General features: G+C 49.1%; 1 protein-coding gene across 1 annotated transcript; it reads right to left on the reverse strand.

Annotated features, from left to right (window-relative positions):
* Positions 1 to 2,238: 2,238 nt before the first annotated feature.
* On the reverse strand, positions 2,239 to 18,625 carry LOC149429365 (ras association domain-containing protein 1-like). Its single transcript, XM_089666493.1, has 3 exons — positions 18,250 to 18,625; positions 5,829 to 5,939; positions 2,239 to 2,625 (listed from the first exon to the last, which is right to left on the reverse strand). The coding sequence occupies exons 1-3, from the start codon at positions 18,406 to 18,408 to the stop codon at positions 2,254 to 2,256; spliced, it is 642 nt and encodes a 213-aa protein (XP_089522619.1). The 5' UTR covers positions 18,409 to 18,625; the 3' UTR covers positions 2,239 to 2,253.
* Positions 18,626 to 21,831: the final 3,206 nt, after the last annotated feature.

Consider the following 21,831-nt stretch of genomic DNA (forward strand, 5'->3'; position numbering starts at 1 on the left):
GCCAATCCTGTGCGGTGCGATTTCTGTCGTACATTTTGTATGGCTCAAATCGCACCGGATCCGCGCCGCAAAGGTACAGGAGCCTTTTTTTGGTCCGCACTAGAATCGGATCGCACGGGTATTCACTCCTATGTGATCCGATTCTGCACATCGCACCGCGTTTTGTGAACCGATTTCAGGGTGTTGTTAACATTCACGCCCGCAGCGGTTCGCATGAACTGGGGGCGATTGTGATGCGGTGCGGAGTCTGCACAGAAAACGCTGCGAATCGCATCAGTGTGAACTCGGGCTGAAGCTCCCAAGAAAAACACTGACACCCCGATCGTGATGAAAACTCATGGGGCCCCCCGGCAATAGGAGATCAGGGGGCCCCTGTGTCCTCGCCCACATTCAAACCACACCCAAAAAAGCCTATGAAAGGTACCAGGGGCATCTCATGGGGCCCCTTACTGACCCTGGGCCCTCGGGCAGTGCCCGAGTTTCCGAATGGTCAGTCCGCCCCTGGGTGCAACTTGCCATGCCATGTGACTTGCAAAATCACATGGCAAGTGCCACCCTATTGTCCGTATTTAAAGCGGTCATGTCGGAGCCGCACCGATTTCTAACGTAGTGCGTTCGATACTTCCGGTGCGACTTGCGTAGACATCTAGCCAAGTCGCACCTCGTAGGAATGTCATCTATAAAGCTGATTACATTGTATGACTTGTAAATGATTACATTGTATCTCTTGTTACAGACTCCTGTATTTCCTATGCTCCTCGGCTCCATCTAGTGGTGGTATTCTGCTACTGCCAATTAAAGGAAAAAGAGAAAATTGCCTACAGAACTTTCCTTTTTGTCTACTTCGCTGACAACGAATGTTCCTGCCGATTCATTGGACCAATGGCTATGCAAATTTTCTTTTTTATAAAGAGCCCCCTTTGTGTTTCCCTCCAAACAATTCCCCTTTCAGCGGGCGTGCGATCTCATGTACTCCTCGGCGCTCCCATCCCCCGTGCAGACTGAGCGCGCTCTGGAGAGAAGTGACCTTTTTATTATAGAAGCGTCTGTGGAGTTTGTTTAGATTCTCCGGGATCCTCTGTGCGATATCATCCTCCACTCTCAGCGGCGGCTCGGAATTAGCAGCGCAATTGTTAGCGTCCTGCGTTCGGGCACAGAACAGGGGGAGGTAGGGGGGCACAGTACAGGGGAGGTAGGGGGGCACAGTACAGGGGAGGTAGGGGGGCACAGTACAGGGGGGAGTCAGGAGGGCACAGTACAGGGGAGGTAGAGGGGCACAGAACAGGGGGAGGTAGGGGGCACGGTACAGGGGGGGGTAGGGGGGCGCGGTACAGGGGGAGGTAGGGGGGCGCGGTACAGGGGAGGTAGGGGGGCGCGGTACAGGGGGAGGTAGGGGGGCGCGGTACAGGGGGAGGTAGGGGGGCGCGGTACAGGGGAGGTAGGGGGGCGCGGTACAGGGGGAGGTAGGGGGCGCGGTGCAGGGGAGGTAGGGGGGCGTGGTGCAGGGGGAGGTAGGGGGGCGCGGTGCAGGGAGGAGGCAGGAGGGCGCGGTACAGGGAGGAGGCAGGAGGGCGCGGTACAGGGGGAGGCAGGAGGGCGCGGTACAGGGAGGAGTCAGGAGGGCACGGTACAGGGAGGAGGCAGGAGGGCACAGTACAGGGGCAGTCAGGTGAAATCCAAAGTATTCCAGTTGTTAGAACAGGAATAGAGGAGAAATCTCCCAAAGGGGACACCCATTCCAGTGCCAACTGTTCATAAGGGGATTTCTTTCACCTCGGAAATATTTCTTTTTACTTCCTGCTGTATTTCCAGGACAGGAAGTGACTGAAAATCCAAAATGTTACAGTTGTTAATGGAACAGGAGTAGGGGAGAAATCTCCCTAATGGGGACACCTTTTCTAGTGACAGCTGTCTAAGTGGATTTCCTTTCACCTTTCTATTTCCTGTTGTGTCTTTACGGCAGGGGAAGTGAAGGGAAATCTCCCCGACAGCACAGAGGTTCTAACTATTCCCTGTTCTCTCCAAAGATACAGGTTAAACATTTGTTCCATATTTATATATTATTATTTTTGTTACTATATGTATATAATCTTTGTTTTACAAATGAAATGTATAACACGACAAAGGATTCCCAGAGCCCCACGGGATAGTTTTAAGTGCAAATGGCTGTTTCGAGTCCCATTCTATTTTCTGATTCCCTACATCTTCCAGCTGTGCAAGAATGGCAGTTAGTACAAGCGGCACACCTGGAAGTCACATGATGCCCCCCCCTATAGTTATAATAGATAGGTTCTCTAGACCGCGCCTACTGAAAGTCGATTCTGGCTCACCTTGCCCCTCCTGATCCGTCCGCTGGAACAGCGCAAACTTCCGCGGGTTGTCGAGCACGGTGAACTTGCGGAGGAGCGCCTGGATGACCTCGCTGGCCGTGGTGCGGGAGCTGAGGTGGAGGTGCTTCGAGGCGTCTTTGGGGAGGTAGAAGGAGGTCCTGCGTTTCACCTGCTGGGAGTTGGCCGAACCCCTCCGTTCCCGGGCGCAGGACGGCTTCTTGGCGGGGGGGACGGACACCGGGCGGACCAGCTTCAGCTGAACTTTGATGAAGCCGGTGTAAGTGCCATCTTTGTTCTGGGAGGGGAGACAGAGGAGGGAAGTCAGTAAAATGTGTAGAAAAGGAGAGAGCGTCCATCTAATGTACATATTATTGTATCTCCACCATCATTTATTATCTGCATTCAAGGAAAAAAAAAATCCCGACACATTTCAGGGGTTATTGAGACCTTCATCAGGGCTCCAAAATGCTGCACCAGCTCTCACCACCATTAGGGGCAGTGCAGCGACTAATCATTCGCAGCGCTGGGGTCCCAGAATCAGTGCCCAGCAGGTGCTGTTGTGTACGTTACCTGCGGCCACCCCGGTGCCTCCTACAATGCAGCCTATAGATGACTTGTACAGTCACTTCCTCCGGATGAGTAATTGCTTGGCTATATCTGCTTTCAATTCACAAACAGGCGCAATACATGCGACCTCTGTCTGCGTTTTGGACGCGGTTCGCAAATGTCTGTGTGCGCTCAGCACAGATGGCCAACCGTCTGCTGAAGGTCTTTGTTTTTTCATACAGTTGGCGTCTGTCTGTCATTGTGGCCTTGTTATGGTTTCATCTGTCAAATACGTTTCTGTAACATTATCTCCGAATGGCGCCAAAGTGTCCGCAGATCCGCCATTTACCCGTATTGTGTCCCCATCACGGCCTACACAGCACAGGCCTGTCCTTCTGGGTCCGGGGTTCCCTGTACAGCGCTGCGGTCTATGTCAGAGCTACATACATGTGTACTAATAATAGTGTGTGACTGTGGGGGAGGGGACATTAGAGTGTAAGCTCCTCTGGTACAGAGACTGATGGGACTGTGGGGGAGGGGACATTAGAGTGTAAGCTCCTCTGGTGCAGAGACTGATGGGACTGTGGGGGAGGGGACATTAGAGTGTAAGCTCCTCTGGTACAGAGACTGATGGGACTGCGGGGGAGGGGACATTAGAGTGTAAGCTCCTCTGATACAGAGACTGATGTGACTGTGGGGAGAGGGGACATTAGAGTGTAAGCTCCTCTGGTACACAGACTGATGTGACTGTGGGGGAGGGGACATTAGAGTGTAAGCTCCTCTGGTACAGAGACTGATGGGACTGTGGGGGAGGGGACATTAGAGTGTAAGCTCCTCTGGTACAGAGACTGATGGGACTGTGGGGGAGGGGACATTAGAGTGTAAGCTCCTCTGGTACAGAGACTGATGTGACTGGGGGGGGGGGGGACATTAGAGTGTAAGCTCCTCTGGTACAGAGACTGATGGGACTGCGGGGGAGGAGACATTAGAGCGTAAGCTCCTCTGTACAGAGACTGATGTGACTGTGGGGGAGGGGACATTAGAGTGTAAGCTCCTCTGGTACAGAGACTGATGGTACTGCAAGGGAGGGGACATTAGAGTGTAAGCTCCTCTGATACAGAGACTGATGTGACTGTGGGGGAGGGGACATTAGAGTGTAAGCTCCTCTGGTAGAGACTGATGGGACTGTGGGGGAGGGGACATTAGAGTGTAAGCTCCTCTGGTACAGAGACTGATGTGACTGTGGGGGAGGGGACATTAGAGTGTAAGCTCCTCTGTACAGAGACTGATGTGACTGTGGGGGAGGGGACATTAGAGCGTACGCTCCTCTGGTACAGAGACAGATGTGACTGTGGGGGAGGGGACATTAGAGTGTAAGCTCCTCTGTACAGAGACTGATGGGACTGTGGGGGAGGGGACATTAGAGTGTAAGCTCCTCTGGTGCAGAGACTGATGGGACTGTGGGGGAGGGGGCATTAGAGTGTAAGCTCCTCTGGTACAGAGACTGATGGGACTGTGAGGGAGGGGACATTAGAGCGTAAGCTCCTCTGGTACAGAGACTGATGGGACTGCGGGGGAGGAGACATTAGAGCGTAAGCTCCTCTGTACAGAGACTGATGTGACTGTGGGGGAGGGGACATTAGAGCGTAAGCTCCTCTGGTACAGAGATTGATGGGACTGTGGGGGAGGGGACATTAGAGCGTAAGCTCCTCTGGTACAGAGACTGATGGGACTGTGGGGGAGGGGACATTAGAGCGTAAGCTCCTCTGTACAGAGACTGATGGGACTGCGGGGGAGGAGACATTAGAGCGTAAGCTCCTCTGTACAGAGACTGATGGGACTGCGGGGGAGGAGACATTAGAGTGTAAGCTCCTCTGGTACAGAGACTGATGTGACTGTGGGGGGAGGGGACATTAGAGTGTAAGCTCCTCTGGTACACAGACTGATGTGACTGTGGGGGGAGGGGACATTAGAGTGTAAGCTCCTCTGGTACAGAGACTGATGGGACTGTGGGGGAGGGGACATTAGAGTGTAAGCTCCTCTGGTACACAGACTGATGTGACTGTGGGGGAGGGGACATTAGAGTGTAAGCTCCTCTGGTACAGAGACTGATGGGACTGTGGGGGAGGGGACATTAGAGTGTAAGCTCCTCTGGTACACAGACTGATGTGACTGTGGGGGAGGGGACATTAGAGTGTAAGCTCCTCTGGTACAGAGACTGATGGGACTGTGGGGGAGGGGACATTAGAGTGTAAGCTCCTCTGGCACACAGACTGATGTGACTGTGGGGGAGGGGACATTAGAGTGTAAGCTCCTCTGTACGGAGACTGATGAGACTGTGGGGGATGGGACATTAGAGTGTAAGCTCCTCTGGTACACAGACTGATGTGACTGTGGGGGGAGGGGACATTAGAGTGTAAGCTCCTCTGGTACAGAGACTGATGGGACTGTGGGGGAGGGGACATTAGAGTGTAAGCTCCTCTGGTACACAGACTGATGTGACTGTGGGGGAGGGGACATTAGAGTGTAAGCTCCTCTGTACGGAGACTGATGAGACTGTGGGGGATGGGACATTAGAGTGTAAGCTCCTCTGGTGCAGAGACTGATGTGACTGTGGGGGATGGGACATTAGAGTGTAAGCTCCTCTGGTGCAGAGACTGATGTGACTGTGGGGGGAGGGGACATTAGAGTGTAAGCTCCTCTGGTACACAGACTGATGTGACTGTGGGGGAGGGGACATTAGAGTGTAAGCTCCTCTGTACGGAGACTGATGAGACTGTGGGGGAGGGGACATTAGAGTGTAAGCTCCTCTGGTGCAGAGACTGATGTGACTGTGGGGGAGGGGACATTAGAGTGTAAGCTCCTCGGGCACACAGACTGATGTGAGTGGCTCAGTGTTCCAAGAGCATCACTATGGTATATGTCAGAGCTATTCAGACTCATTCTTCTCACCATACTCATGAAGAGATTGCTCTTAATCTTGGAGTTGTATTCTTTAATTTTCAGCTCCGTCTCCTTCTGGCTCAGCTCCGGCGTCGGGGTTTGTTTCTCCGGCTTCTCATCCTGAAAAGGAATAAGACAGATTATCAGATTGGGGTCGGAGTTCCCCTTTATCACACCGGACAAACATTCCCACCAAGAATACGCCAAATCATTTTTATGAGCTGTAAAGCAAAAATTCTGCGTGTCTGGAATTCGGGATGTTTAGTTTTACTCCATCGGATCGAATATCAGCAATTTACAGATCCCCATTGGCTGCCATGACATGCTGGGGGTTGTAGTTCCTCTACAGTCACCCCACCACCGACGTAACATAATCATTATTTTCTTTACAGAGTTTAAAAATAAACTTCTCAGATCTGTACTTTCGAATGTTCGCTCGGTCACCTCTGACGGGAACCGGTTCTACCGGCTGCAGATTGTACCAAACGTGTTTTTCCTCCAAACATCCCAGGCAGTGAAAGGCGAAGATTCTCCGCTCCTCGTTTCTTCTAACCAACCCCCCGGGACCGCGCCCCGGACAGACGCAGGAACCGGCGCGGTCACTTCTGTTTGTAGGCTTCCCTGCGTAGGTTTAGATTGACATAAAGCAGCGAATAGAAAGGAGAGAACAATGAAATGTCAGCCATGGATTACTGTGATCTACACGGATAATCAACATGGGCAGCACAGCGGCTAAGTGGTTAGCACTTCCGCCTGGCAGTACTCGGGTCATCGGTCCGAATCCCAACCACGGCAACACCTGCCTGGAGTTTGCATGTTCTCCCTGTGCCTGCGTGGGTTTCCTCCCAGACTCCAAAGACGTGTTGGAAAGTGAATTGGCTCCTGTCTAAATTGTCCCTAGTATGTGTATGTATGAATGTGAGTTAGGGACCTTAGATTGTACTCCCCTGGAGTTTGCATGTTCTCCCTGTGCCTGTGTGGGTTTCCTTCAGGTACTCCAGTTTCCTCCCACACTCCAAAGACATGCTGGTAGGTTAACTGGCTCCTGTCTAAATTGTGTATATATATATATATATATACACACACACACACATATATACACACACACCGATATATACACACACACACACACATATATATATATACAGTGGGGATCGAAAGTTTGGGCACCCCAGCTAAACATTTGTATTAATGTGCATAAAGAAGCCAAGGAAAGATGGAAAAATCTCCAAAAGGCATCAAATTACAGATTAGACATTCTTATAATATGTCAACAAAAGTTAGATTTTATTTCCATCATTTACACTTTCAAAATAACAGAAAACAAAAAAATGGCGTCTGCAAAAGTTTGGGCCCCCTGCAGAATTTATAGCATACACTGCCCCCTTTGCCAAGCTGAGACCTGCCAGTGTCATGGATTGTTCTCAATCATCGTCTGGGAAGACCAGGTGATGTCAATCTCAAAGGTTTTAAATGCCCAGACTCCTCTGACCTTGCCCCAACAATCAGCACCATGGGTTCTTCTAAGCAGTTGTCTAGAAAACTGAAACTGAAAATAGTTGACGCTCACAAAGCTGGAGAAGGCTATAAGAAGATAGCAAAGCGTTTTCAGATGTCAATATCCTCTGTTCGGAATGTAATTAAGAAATGGCAGTCATCAGGAACAGTGGAAGTTAAAGCAAGATCTGGAAGACCGAGAAAAATATCAGACAGAACAGCTCGCAGGATTGTGAGAAAAACAATTCAAAACCCACGTTTGACTGCACGATCCCTCCAGAAAGATCTGGCAGACACTGGAGTTGTGGTCACTATTCCACTATAAAGAGATACTTGTACAAATATGGTCTTCATGGAAGAGTCATCAGAAGAAAACCTCTTCTACGTCCTCACCACAAAAATCATCGTTTGAACTTTGCAAATGAACATATAGACAAGCCTGATGCATTTTGGAAACAAGTTCTGTGGACCGATGAGGTTAAAATTGAACTTTTTGGCCGGAATGAGCAAAGGTACGTTTGGAGAAGAAGGGGCACAGAATTGAGTGAAAAGAACCTCTGTCCAACTGTGAAGCATGGGGTTGGATCAATCATGCTTTGGGGTTGTGTTGCAGCCAGTGGCACAGGGAACATCTCACGAGTAGAAGGAAAAATGGATTCAATAAAATTTCAGCAAATTTTGGATGGTAACTTGATGCCATCTGTGAAAAAGCTGAAGTTAAAGAGAGGATGGCTTCTACAAATGGATAATGATCCTAAACACACCGCGAAATCCACGGGGGATTACATCAAGAGGCGTAAACTGAAGGTTTTGCCATGGCCTTCACAATCTCCTGACCTCAACATCATTGAAAATCTATGGATAGACCTTAAAAGAGCCGTGCGTGACAGACAGCCCAGAAATCTCAAAGAACTGGAAGACTTTTGTAAGGAAGAATGGGCAAAGATACCTCAAACAAGAATTGAAAGACTCTTGGCTGGCTACAAAAAGCGTTTACAAGCTGTGATACTTGCCAAAGGGGGCAGTACAAGATATTAACTCTGCAGGGGGCCCAAACTTTTGCAGACGCCATTTTTTTGTTTTCTGTTATTTTGAAAGTGTAAATGATGGAAATAAAATCTAACTTTTGTTGACATATTATAAGAATGTCTAATCTGTAATTTGATGCCTTTTGGAGATTTTTCCATCTTTCCTTGGCTTCTTTATGCACATTAATACAAATTTTTAGCTGGGGTGCCCAAACTTTCCATCCCCACTGTATGTATATATATGTGTGTGTGTGTATATATGTGTGTGTGTGTATATGTGTATATATGTGTGTGTGTGTATATATATATATATTGTGTGTGTATGTATGTATGTATATATATGTGTGTATGTGTCATATATATGTATATATATATATATACACACACACACATACAGTATATCAGCCTGTGTGCCGGTCCTGCCCGGAGGGTCCCCCCCCTTCCATCCTTCCCCCTCTTGCTGAGTATTGCATCAGTCTGTGGGGCAGGGAAGGTGGGGGGGGGGGGGGTGAGGCAGCTGCGTTGGCCCTTCTTTGCCGGAATCTCCTCACTCTTTCCAGCCCGGCACAAAGTTTGGCTGAGATGGAATATTTATGAAGCCCAGACTCCGGAAAAGCCTTCGGAAGGAAACGGAGAACACGCCCGGCTCCCATCTATATATAGATCTGTGTCGGCTCCTGATCCCGGGTTCACACTGGTGCGGAATTTGCGGCGGTTTCCATGCGAGTTCCACACCGCATCACGATCGCACCCCGTGCATGCGAACCGATACGGGGGTGTTTAAGTTAACACCCCAAAATAAGTCCGCAAAACGCAGTGTGATGTGCAGAATCGGATGGCAGAGGTTGGACTACTCGTGTGATCCGATTCTAGTGCGGACCAAAAAAAGCGTCCTGCGCGTTTTTGGTGCGATTAGAGCCAAACATAATGTACGCCTCCCACCGCACCGCACACACATCACGTGATCTGCAGGGAATGCGGTGCGGTTCTGTGTGAATCACATGTGATCTGCAGGGAATGTGGTGCGGTTCTGTGTGAATCACATGTGATCTGCAGGGAATGCGGTGCGGTTCCTGTGTGAATCACATGTGATCTGCAGGGAATGCGGTGCGGTTCTGTGTGAATCACATGTGATCTGCAGGGAATGCGGTGCGGTTCCTGTGTGAATCACATGTGATCTGCAGGGAATGTGGTGCGGTTCCTGTCTGAATCACATGTGATCTGCAGGGAATGCGGTGCGGTTCCTGTGTGAATCACATGTGATCTGCAGGGAATGTGGTGCGGTTCCTGTGTGAATCACATGTGATCTGCAGGGAATGCGGTGCGGTTCCTGTGTGAATCACATGTGATCTGCAGGGAATGTGGTGCGGTTCCTGTCTGAATCACATGTGATCTGCAGGGAATGCGGTGCGGTTCCTGTGTGAATCACATGTGATCTGCAGGGAATGCGGTGCGGTTCCTGTGTGAATCACATGTGATCTGCAGGGAATGCGGTGCGGTTCTGTGTGAATCACATGTGATCTGCAGGGAATGCGGTGCGGTTCTGTGTGAATCACGTGATCTGCAGGGAATGCGGTGCGGTTCTGTGTGAATCACATGATCTGCAGGGAATGCGGTGCGGTTCTGTGTGAATCACATGATCTGCAGGGAATGCGGTGCGGTTCTGTGTGAATCACGTGATGTACCACACCGCATGTATGTGATCCCGGCCTGAAGTGTAATAATACGTTCTTGAATTTGCATTTTCTTTTGTTTTGAAGTTGTTCTTTTTTTTTTTTTGCATTTCAGCATAACTTTGTTCTGCTTTTTGGGTGTAGCATCATACAATGCATGGAAAACCGGTTTTCTGCCGCCCCATACGTGTTACAATCCGATCATACAATGCATGGAAAACCGGTTTTCTGCCGCCCCATACGTGTTACAATCCGATCATACAATGCATGGAAAACATGTCTTCTGCCGCCCCATACGTGTTACAATCCGATCATACAATGCATGGAAAACCCGTCTTCTGCCGCCCCATACGTGTTACAATCCGATCATACAATGCATGGAAAACCCGTCTTCTGCCGCCCCATACGTGTTACAATCCGATCATACAATGCATGGAAAACCGGTTTTCTGCCGCCCCATACGTGTTACAATCCGATCATACAATGCATGGAAAACCCGTCTTCTGCCGCCCCATACGTGTTACAATCCGATCATACAATGCATGGAAAACCGGTTTCTGCCGCCCCATACGTGTTACAATCCGATCATACAATGCATGGAAAACATGTCTTCTGCCGCCCCATACGTGTTACAATCCGATCATACAATGCATGGAAAACATGTTTCTGCCGCCCCATACGTGTTATAATCCGATCATACAATGCATGGAAAACATGTTTCTGCCGCCCCATACGTGTTACAATCCGATCATACAATGCATGGAAAACGTGTCTTCTGCCGCCCCATACGTGTTACAATCCGATCATACAATGCATGGAAAACATGTCTTCTGCCGCCCCATGCGTGTTACAATCCGATCATACAATGCATGGAAAACATGTCTTCTGCCGCCCCATACGTGTTACAATCCGATCATACAATGCATGGAAAACATGTTTCTGCCGCCCCATACGTGTTACAATCCGATCATACAATGCATGGAAAACATGTCTTCTGCCGCCCCATACGTGTTACAATCCGATCATACAATGCATGGAAAACATGTCTTCTGCCGCCCCATACGTGTTACAATCCAATCATACAATGCATGGAAAACATGTCTTCTGCCGCCCCATACGTGTTACAATCCGATCATACAATGCATGGAAAACATGTCTTCTGCCGCCCCATACGTGTTACAATCCGATCATACAATGCATGGAAAACATGTCTTCTGCCGCCCCATACGTGTTACAATCCGATCATACAATCAAGCTTTACCATAAGTAATGTGAGGACCAACTTGAGACAATATCAATACCCAATCAATCTCTGGGGCGGATTTACTAAAGCCAAATAGACTGAGCACTTTGCAAAGTGCAGTTACTCCAGAGCTTAGTAAATGATTGGAGGCTCTGCTGACTTCCATCGTCCAATCACATGCAAGCAAAAATGCTTTTTTTTTTAATTTTCCCTGCATGTGATTGGGTATCCTTTGCAAAGTGCAGTTTCTCCAGAGCTCAGTAAATGATATGAAGCCTCACTTTGCAAAGAATACCCAATCACGTGCAAAGAAAATAAAAAAAAAAAAACAGCATTTTTGCTTGCACATGATTGGATGATGGAAGTCAGCAGAGCCTCTCGTCGCCTCTGTTGACTTCCATCGTCCAATCACGTGCAAGCAAAAAATGTTGTTTTTTTTTCAATTTTCCCTGCATGTGATTGGATATCCTTTGCAAAGTGAGGCTTCATATCATTTACTGAGCTCTGGAGAAACTGCACTTTGCAAAGGATACCCAATCACATGCAGGGAAAGTTAAAAAAAAAAGCATTTTTGCTTGCATGTGATTGGATGATGGAAGTCAGCAGAGCCTCCAATCATTCCAATCGGCAGCAGTGGCTATGTGGTTAGTACTTCTGCCTAGCAGTACTCGGGTCGTTGGTTCAAATCCATGGCACCTCCTGCCTGGAGTTTGCATGTTCTCCCTGTGCCTGCGTGGGTTTCCTCCAGGTACTCTGGTTTGATACATATCCATAGAAGATACAATGTAATAGAATATGATGAATGGCAGAAAAAAAAGAAACATTCCGGCAACAATGGTTTTGGATAAGCTATATCAGAGGTCTCCAAACTATGGCCCAGGGGCCGGATGTGGCCCTTCGCCAGCCTTTAACCGGCCCTTGGGGCACTATTCCTCCCACTGACACCAATGATGGGCCCTATTCCTCCCACTGACACCAATGATGGGGCACTATTCCTCCCACTGATACCAATGATGGGGCACTATTCCTCCCACTGATACCAATGATGGGGCACTATTCCTCCCACTGACACCAATGATGGGGCACTATTCCTCTCACTGATACCAATGATGGGGCACTATTCCTCCCACTGACACCAATGATGGGACACTATTCCTCCCACTGACACCAATGATGGGGCACTATTCCTCCCAGTGACACCAATGATGGGGCACTATTCCTCCCACTGACACCAATGATGGGGCACTATTCCTCCCACTGACACCAATGATGGGGCACTATTCCTCCCACTGACACCAATGATGGGGCATTATTCCTCCCACTGACACCAATGATGGGACACTATTCCTCCCACTGACACCAATGATGGGGCACTATTCCTCCCACTGATACCAATGATGGGGCACTATTCCTCCCACTGACACCAATGATGGGGCACTATTCCTCCCACTGTCACCAGTGATGGGGCACTATTCCTCCCACTGACACCAATGATGGGTTACTATTCCTCCCACTGACACCAATGATGGGACACTATTCCTCCCACTGATACCAATGATGGGACACTATTCCTCACACTGTCACCAGTGATGGGGCACTATTCCTCCCACTGACACCAATGATGGGGCACTATTCCTCACACTGACACCAATGATGGGGCACTATTCCTCACACTGACACCAATGATGGGGCACTATTCCTCCCACTGACACCAATGATGGGGCACTATTCTTCCCACTGACACCAATGATGGGGCACTATTCCTCCCACTGACACCAATGATGGGGCACTATTCCTCCCACTGACACCAATGATGGGGCACTATTCCTCCCACTGACACCAATGATGGGGCACTATTCCTCCCACTGACACCAATGATGGGACACTATTCCTCCCACTGACACCAATGATGGGGCACTATTCCTCCCACTGACACCAATGATGGGGCACTATTCCTCACACTGACACCAATGATGGGGCACTATTCCTCACACTGACACCAATGATGGGGCACTATTCCTCCCACTGACACCAATGATGGGGCACTATTCTTCCCACTGACACCAATGATGGGGCACTATTCCTCCCACTGACACCAATGATGGGACACTATTCCTCCCACTGACACCAATGATGGGGCACTATTCCTCCCACTGACACCAATGATGGGGCACTATTCCTCCCACTGACACCAATGATGGGGCACTATTCCTCCCACTGACACCAATGATAGGGTACTATTCCTCCCACTGACACCAACAAAAGTGCATTATTTCTTCCACTGACACCAATGATGGGTTACAATTTCTTCCAATGATGGGGCAATACTCTTCCTTTTACTGACCACCAACCCCGAGGCCATGTTTATTCTCAGTGATGTTGGGTCCGGGACATTTTCCACCCCCACTGACCACAATCCGGCCCCCCCTAAAGTCTGGGGTACAGTAAACTGGCCCTAGGAATGAAAAGTCTGGAGACCCCTGAGCTAAACTATCACAGGGCCCTCCTATTCCTTCAGTACTGAACTGTCGTATAATTGTCCCGTCCAGGGGCGTACTGACCGTTTGTAAACTCAGGCACTGCCCGAGGGCCCGGGGTCGGTAGGGGGCCCCATGAGATGCCCCTGGTACCTTTTTCATAGGCTTTGGCAAGGACACAGGGGCCCCATGATCCCCTATTGCCCGGGGGCCCCATGAGTTGTCAGTCCGCCCCTGGTCCCGTCTCCCTCATATTGTACAGCGCTGTGCAGACTGTTGGCGCTATATATAAATCCTGTATAATAGTAATCATCGGAGGATTGTTGAGGTGATTGAACCATCTCGGTGCTGCACCCTCCTGAAAACGAGCTTTTTAAAAAGTTGATCGCCTTAATTCTGCAGCTCTCACACTTTAATTGGAACTGAGCAACGCACAATACGAGAATATTGGAGGACACTTCAGGATGTCATCATTTACGATAACAAGACATGTACTTTTATAGTTCATAAGTAGCTTTTAAGTGGTCAGCTGACCAGAAGCCTCCAATCACAGCCCGGAGATTGGCTTAATGAGAAATGATGAATAATTAGTCACCCTTGATGAAGTCACATCTCCCGATAATGGAAGGCGTTACGCCCGCCCAGCCCTGCAGTGTTCCAGAGCTGACACACTGAACGTTGCAAAATATCTCGGAGGTTTCCGCTCCTTCTCCTGCCCATACACTGACCCCACGCACCCCGGCGATGTTCTGCGCCTCATTACGACATTTCCTCTTTCACCGCGCAGACAGACGCTCACAGTGCAGATAATGGAAGACATGTGCGGCCATTTATAGCCAACATCAATTTTTTTACGCCTGTATGGGCAAACTAGGTGGACGCCAAAGGCCAACACCATGCCAGGGGCCATAGAAAGTGTCTCATGATTGGTTCTTAGATTTCTTTCTGCTTTTATAGTGTTTGTTTTTGGTTTCTCACAACCCCCGTCTATACCTTTTATAATGCAGGGAATTTGTGTTTGTAGGATTATGGTGTATTTAGTTGGGTTTGTAGGATCTGTAGCGTATTCAGTTGAGTTTGTAGGACTCAGTAAAGTTTGTAGGATTCGGGGTGTATTTGGTCGATTTTGTAGGATTTGGGGGTCTGTTGGGTTGAGTTTGCAGGACTCCGGATGTATTGCGGTGAGTTTGTAGGATTTGGTTGAGTTTGTATGGTTCAGGGTGGATTTGGTTGAGTCTGGAGGATTCAGTTGAGCTTGTAGGGTTTGGGGTGTATTTGGTTGAGTTTGGAGGATTCAGTTGCATTTGTAGGGTTTGGGGTATATTCAGTTGAGTTTGTAGTGTTTAGGGTGTATTCGGTTGAGTTTGGAGGATTTGGTTGCATTTGTAGGGTTTGGGGTGTATTTGGTTGAGTTTGTAAGGTTCAGGGCATATTCGGTTGAGTTTGGGGGATTCGGTTACATTTGTAGGGTTTGGGGTATATTCAGTTGAGTTTGTAGTGTTTAGGGTGTATTCGGTTGAGTTTGGAGGATTTGGTTGCATTTGTAGGGTATGGGGTATGTTGTGTTTGTAGTGTTCAGGGTGTATTCAGTTGAGTTTGTAGTGTTCAGGGTGTGTTTGGTTGAGTTTGGATGTTTTTGGTTGAGCTTGTAGGGTTCAAGGTGTATTCAATGGAGCTAGTTTGTAGGACTCACGGTGTATTTGGTTGCATTTGGAGGATTTAGTTGCAATTGTAGGGTTTGGAGTATGTTGTGTTTGTAGTGTTCAGGGTGTATTCAGTCGAGTTTGTAGTGTTCAGGGTGTATTCGGTTGAGTTTGGACGATTTGGTTGCATTTTTAGGGTTTGGAGTATGTTGTGTTCAGGGTGTATTCAGTTGAGTTTGTAGTGTTCAGGGTGTGTTTGGTTGAGTTTGGAGGATTCGGTTGCATTTGTAGGGTTTGGGGTATATTCAGTCGAGTTTGTAGTGTTCAGGGTGTATTCGGTTGAGTTTGGAGGATTTGGTTGCATTTGTAGGGTATGGGGTATGTTGTGTTTGTAGTGTTCAGGGTGTATTCAGTTGTGTTTGTAGTGTTCAGGGTGTGTTTGGTTGAGTTTGGAGGTTTTTGGTTGAGCTTGTAGGGTTCAAGGTGTATTCAATGGAGTTAGTTTGTAGGACTCGGGGTGTATTCGGTTGAATTTGTAGGGTTCGGGATGTATCAGTGGAGTTTGTTTGTAGGATTCAGGGTGTATTCCGCTGAGTATGAAGGATTCAGTTGAGCTTGTAACGTTTGTGGTGAATTTGGTGGTGTGTATAGGATTCTGGGTGTATTACGTTGAGTTAGTTTGTAGAATTTGGGGTTGATATTTGACTCAAGGATTCGTGGTGTAATCAGTTGAGTTTTTAGGATTCAGCTGAGTTGGGAGGATTTGGTGTGTATTCAGTTGGTAGGATTCGGGATGTATTTGGGTGAGTTTGTAGGGTTCAAGGTGTATTCAATGGAGTTAGTTTGTAGGACTCGGGGTGTATTTGGTTGAATTTGTAGGGTTCGGGATTGTATCAGTGGAGTTTGTTTGTACGATTCAGGGTGTATTCCACTGAGTATGAAGGATTCAGTTGAGTTTGTAGGGTTTGGGGTGAATTTGGTGGTGTGTGTAGGATTCTGGGTGTATCACGTTGAGTGTGTTTGTAGAATTTGGGGTTGATATTTGACCAGGGGCGGACTGACCATTCGGGTACTCGGGCACTGCCCGAGGGCCCAGGGTCAGTAGGGGGCCCCATGAGATGCCCCTTGTACCTTTCATAGGCCTTTTTGGGTGTAATTTAGGTGTGGGCAAGGACACAGGGGCCCCATAATCCCCTAATGCCCGAGGGCCCCATAAGTTGTCAGTCCGCCCCTGTATTTGACTCAAGGATTCGTGGTGTAATCAGTTGTGTTGGGAGGATTCGGTGTGTATTCAGTTTGTAATATTCGGGATGTATTTGGGTGAGTTTGAAGGATTCAGTTGAGTTGGGAAGATTTGGCGTGTATTGTTTGTAGGATTCGGGGTGAATTTGTAGGATTTGGAGTGTATTCATTTTATAGGATTCGGGGTGTATTACGTTGAGTTAGTGTGTAAAATTTGGGGTTGATATTTGACTCAAGGATTCGTGGTGTAACCCGTTGAGTTTGTAGGATTCAATATGTATTCGGTTGAGTTTGTAGGATTTGGAGTGTATTCAGTTTGTAGCATTCAGGATGTATTTGGGTGAGTTGGTAGGATTCAGGGTGTATTCGTTGAGTTGGGAGGATTTGGGGCGTATTCAGTTTGTAGGATTCGGGATGTATTCGGTTGAGTTTGTAGGATTTGGAGTGTATTCAGTTTGTAGGATTTGGAGTGTATTCAGTTTGTAGGATTCGGGATGTATTTGGGTGAGTTTGAAGTATTCAGTTGAGTTTGTAGGATTTGGAGTGTATTCAGTTTGTAGGATGCAGTGTGTATTCGGTTGAGTTTGCAGGATTTGGAGTGTATTCAGTTTGTAGGATTCGGGATGTATTTGGGTGAGTTTGTAGGATTCAGTGTGTATTCGGTTGAGTTTGTAGGATTTGGAGTGTATTCAGTTTGTAGGATTCCGGTTGTATTTGGGTGAGTTTGTAGGATTTGGCATGTATTCAGTTTGTAGGATTCAGTTGAGTTGGTAGGATTCAGGGTGTATTCAGTTGAGTTGGGAGGATTTGGGGCGTATTCAGTTTGTAGGATTCCGGTTGTATTCGGTTGAGTTTGTAGGATTTGGAGTGTATTCAGTTTGTAGGATTCGGGATGTATTTGGGTGAGTTTGTAGGATTTGGCGTGTATTCAGTTTGTAGGATTCGGGATCTTTTTGGGTGAGTTTGTAGGATTTGGAGTGTATTCAGTTTGTAGGATTCGGGATGTATTTGGGTGAGTTTGTAGGATTTGGCGTGTATTCAGTTTGTAGGATTCGGGATCTTTTTGGGTGAGTTTGTAGGATTTGGAGTGTATTCAGTTTGTAGGATTCGGGATGTATTTGGGTGAGTTTGTAGGATTTGGCGTGTATTCAGTTTGTAGGATTCGGGATCTTTTTGGGTGAGTTTGTAGGATTTGGCGTGTATTCAGTTTGTAGGATTCGGGATCTTTTTGGGTGAGTTTGTAGGATTTGGAGTGTATTCAGTTTGTAGGATTGGGGATGTATTTGGGGGAGTTTGTAGGATTCAGTGTGTATTCGGCTGAGTTTGTAGGATTCAGTGTGTATTCGGTTGAGTTTGTAGGATTCGGAATGTATTCGGTTGAGTTTGTAGGATTTGGAGTGTATTCGTTTTATAGGATTCGGGGTATATTTGGTTTCTAGGATTTGAGGTGTACTCAGCTGAGCTTGTATGACTGAGTGTGCATTTGTCTGAGTCTGTACGATTTGGGGCGTATTCGGTCACTTTATCGACACAAAACAATGGAATTGTTATCAATCATAGGTAATAAAACAGGTTAAACTAACTTTATCCCACCCCCCCCCATCCCTTGCCCAGCGCAGAGCCTGACCTGTATCTTTGTAGGGGACCTCCGGGGCAAGATCGAGGTCTTGGCGGTGTAGAAGAGCTCCAATTCAGGATCGGACTCCTCCTGGCTGCAGTAGCCACTGCTGGTCGTGCTGTTCCAGGTCCTTTCGAAAGACGGGGTGTCCTTGTCACCTTTACCCATCGTGCCGCCTGAGCCGACGAAATCCGGCGATGCCTTTCCGTGCCCAACTTCGACGAGGTCCGCCGCTGACCGATGTGTGCTTGCGTCACCCCTTTCCTGGGCGCAATCTGTGCCTTGCAGAGAGTGTGGCAGATCTTCTCCAACTCTGAAGTTGAATGTATACAGACTGTGTAATCTCCTCTGTGATTGGGAAGGAGGAAAGGGAAGGACGGGAGGGGTAAAAAACGATGACTTCATCCCCCCAACCGCTCCACACCCACATCCTGTCATAGGGATTGCAGAAGCGTGTGCAGTGCAGGGGGAGGGGAGCCTCAGAACATTCACTTCTGCTAATCTGCAGCCATGTGCGTCCGGTTCCTCGGCAGATTCGCTTCGATAGAATCAAATATCGCAAAGGCTAAATCGTTCCCACGCAAAATGTAGCAAACGACGGATCTTAAAGTGTATGTTCGCCCCAATGATGGGTTTCTCTTACATTTTATATTGGTTTTTGGTCTTTTAGATGCCGTGTTACTGCGACAGAACGCATGCGCAGAGGGCAGCCCTGTCATTTCAACGAGCGAGAAGAACGCAAAACAAATCCCTGAGCCTTTTTCAAAACCGGTCCGCACCGAAACCGCACGGCGCTGTGGCTGCGGCACCATGTGTTCCGGCACGTATTCGTAGATGCGTGGGGGTGCCATTTAAAAGGATTAGCGAGCGAATGACTGTGCAGGGCGTGTGTGTGAGAGTGGCGGGGGGGATTGTCAGGACAAGTCTGATCATTGGAGGAGAGCACACCAAGTTCCCAGCACAGCTAGAGAACTGACCACGCTGTGCTCTCATGCCTAGCGTGGTCAGTTTTGAATAAGAAAGCACAGGGACTAACAGGAACACCAGGAATTTCACACAAGGGAAGCAATACAAGGAGAACAGAAGACGTTTTCATACAAGTGCACGGATCAGGAACGTGTTGGGTTTACATATTCTGTAGACAATGGCAGGAATATCAGAATACTGCAGATATTACCCCCCTCCTAGAATCAATAACATTGTTTGAGAAATGAGTTTGGGGTGCAGGAAGTAGTGGAATTCTGGCAGGATCAACAGTTTTTTTTTACTGAACCTGCAGAAAATGTAATTTTTTTATTTAAGGGGTTCTAAAGGCTGAAGGTATTTTTACAATAATGCACTCCCCCCTCCCCCTTCCCCGAACCGATCTCGATCCAGCGTTGTGCCTGAGAGCAGCGGCTCTCCTGGCTCTTATCCTCCTCATTGGCTCAGATACAGCAGCAGGAGCCATTGGTGCTGTCAGTCACAGCCAGTGTTGTGGGGGCGGAGCTGAGCAGAGGCGGCTCCTCAATTAGGCAAATTAGGTGGTCGCCTTGCACTCACAGAGGCCTCCCGGCCACCTAATTTGCCTTTGATCAATCACAAATGTCGGCTCCGCTGGCTCTGCCTTCCCCCACCACCCAGTTGGGACTCTGTGGCCTAGGGGCAGACTGACCAATCAGGCACTACCTCTCTCTCACCCCCCTCTCTCACCATCCCCCCATCACCCCTTTCTCTCTTTCCCTCTCTCTCACTCTCACCCCTCTCTCTTTCTCACCCACCTTTCTCTGTCTCTCTGTCACCCTCCTCTCTCTCACCACACCCATCTCTCTCTCTCTCTCTTCCCTGCCCTCCCTCTCTCACCCCCCTCTCTCTCTCTTGCCCCCTCTCTCTCACCCCCCTTCTCTCTTCCCTGCTCTCCCTCTCCCACCCCCTCTCTCTCTCTCTCTCTCTTCCCTGCTCTCCCTCTCTCACCACCCCTCTCTCTCTCTTCCCTGCTCAACCTCTCTCACCCCCCCCCCACCTCTCAGGGCTGATAGGATACAATATGCACAGGGGTGGACTGACCATTTGGAAACGCGGGCCCTGCCCGAGGGCCTGGGGTCAGTAGGGGCCCTCATGAAATGCCCCTGGTACCTTTTTCATAGGATTTTTTGAGTTTGGGCAAGGACACAGGGGCCCCATGATCCGCTATTGCCCGGGGGCCCCATTAGTTGTCAGTCCGCCCCTGAATATGCATCATATTTTACTGATCACGTTGCAGCCCCCCCCCCCCCTCAGGACTGATAGGATACAATATACATCATATTTATTCCTGGGTTTAGATATACTTTAAATACCAATGACTACATTTCCTGTATCGTACAATTTCTGCGTCATGGAAAATCCCCGAATCTGATTACTTCTGTTTCGCTTTTCATGATGTGTGAGTAATAAATAAACAGAAAATGTACAAAGACTCATTGCTGCAAATACAGTACATAGGAAAGAGCCGATGCGGCCCAGGCGGGACATTTCCAGGGACAGATCTTCCAGCCCCGGGACAGTTCCAGGGACAGATCTTCTAGCCCCGGGACATTTCCAGGGACAGGTCTTCCAGCCCCGGGGCGGTTCCAGGGACAGGTCTTCCAGCCCCGGGACGGTTCCAGGGACAGGTCTTCCAGCCCCGGGACGGTTCCAGGGACAGGTCTTCCAGCCCCGGGACGGTTCCAGGGACAGATCTTCCAACCCCGGGACGGTTCCAGGGACAGATCTTCCAGCCCCGGGACGGTTCCAGGGACAGATCTTCCAGCCCCGGGACGGTTCCATGGACAGATCTTCCAGCCCCGGGACGGTTCCATGGACAGATCTTCCAGCCCCGGGACGGTTCCAGGGACAGGTCTTCCAGCCCCGGGACGGTTCCATGGACAGATCTTCCAGCCCCGGGACGGTTCCAGGGACAGGTCTTCCAGCCCCGGGACGGTTCCAGGGACAGATCTTCCAACCCCGGGAGGGTTCCAGGGACAGGTCTTCCAGCCCCGGGACGGTTCCAGGGACAGATCTTCCAACCCCGGGAGGGTTCCAGGGACAGATCTTCCAGCCCCGGGACGGTTCCAGGGACAGGTCTTCCAGCCCCGGGACGGTTCCAGGGACAGATCTTCCAACCCCGGGAGGGTTCCAGGGACAGATCTTCCAGCCCCGGGACGGTTCCAGGGACAGATCTTCCAGCCCCGGGACGGTTCCAGGGACAGATCTTCCAGCCCCGGGAGGGTTCCAGGGACAGATCTTCCAGCCCCGGGACGGTTCCAGGGACAGATCTTCCAGCCCCGGGACGGTTCCGGAAGACAGTGGGTGACTCTTCCCTCTACATCCATTTATCTGGATGTTGCATATTCCGGATTCGTTCTGCTCCGGTCACGCAGTCTATATCTCATTGTACGCTATATTTATTAAATTGACTCAGGGTCACATGTCCCTGTATCTCCGGGGAGGGGGGTGGGGGGGTTCTATTGTCCAGATGTGTGAACATCCTGCATTTAATAGTTCCTGGCTCTGTTCTCTGTCTGCAGGTCATCACCCCTCCAGATTATTGCTGTAATCGAATCCGCGTCTCCTAATTACATCACAGAGCAG

Source organism: Staurois parvus, unplaced genomic scaffold (assembly GCF_062004578.1).
Source record: "Staurois parvus isolate SC_StPar_1 unplaced genomic scaffold, SC_StPar_1.0 ptg002735l, whole genome shotgun sequence".
Lineage (NCBI taxonomy): Eukaryota > Metazoa > Chordata > Amphibia > Anura > Ranidae > Staurois > Staurois parvus.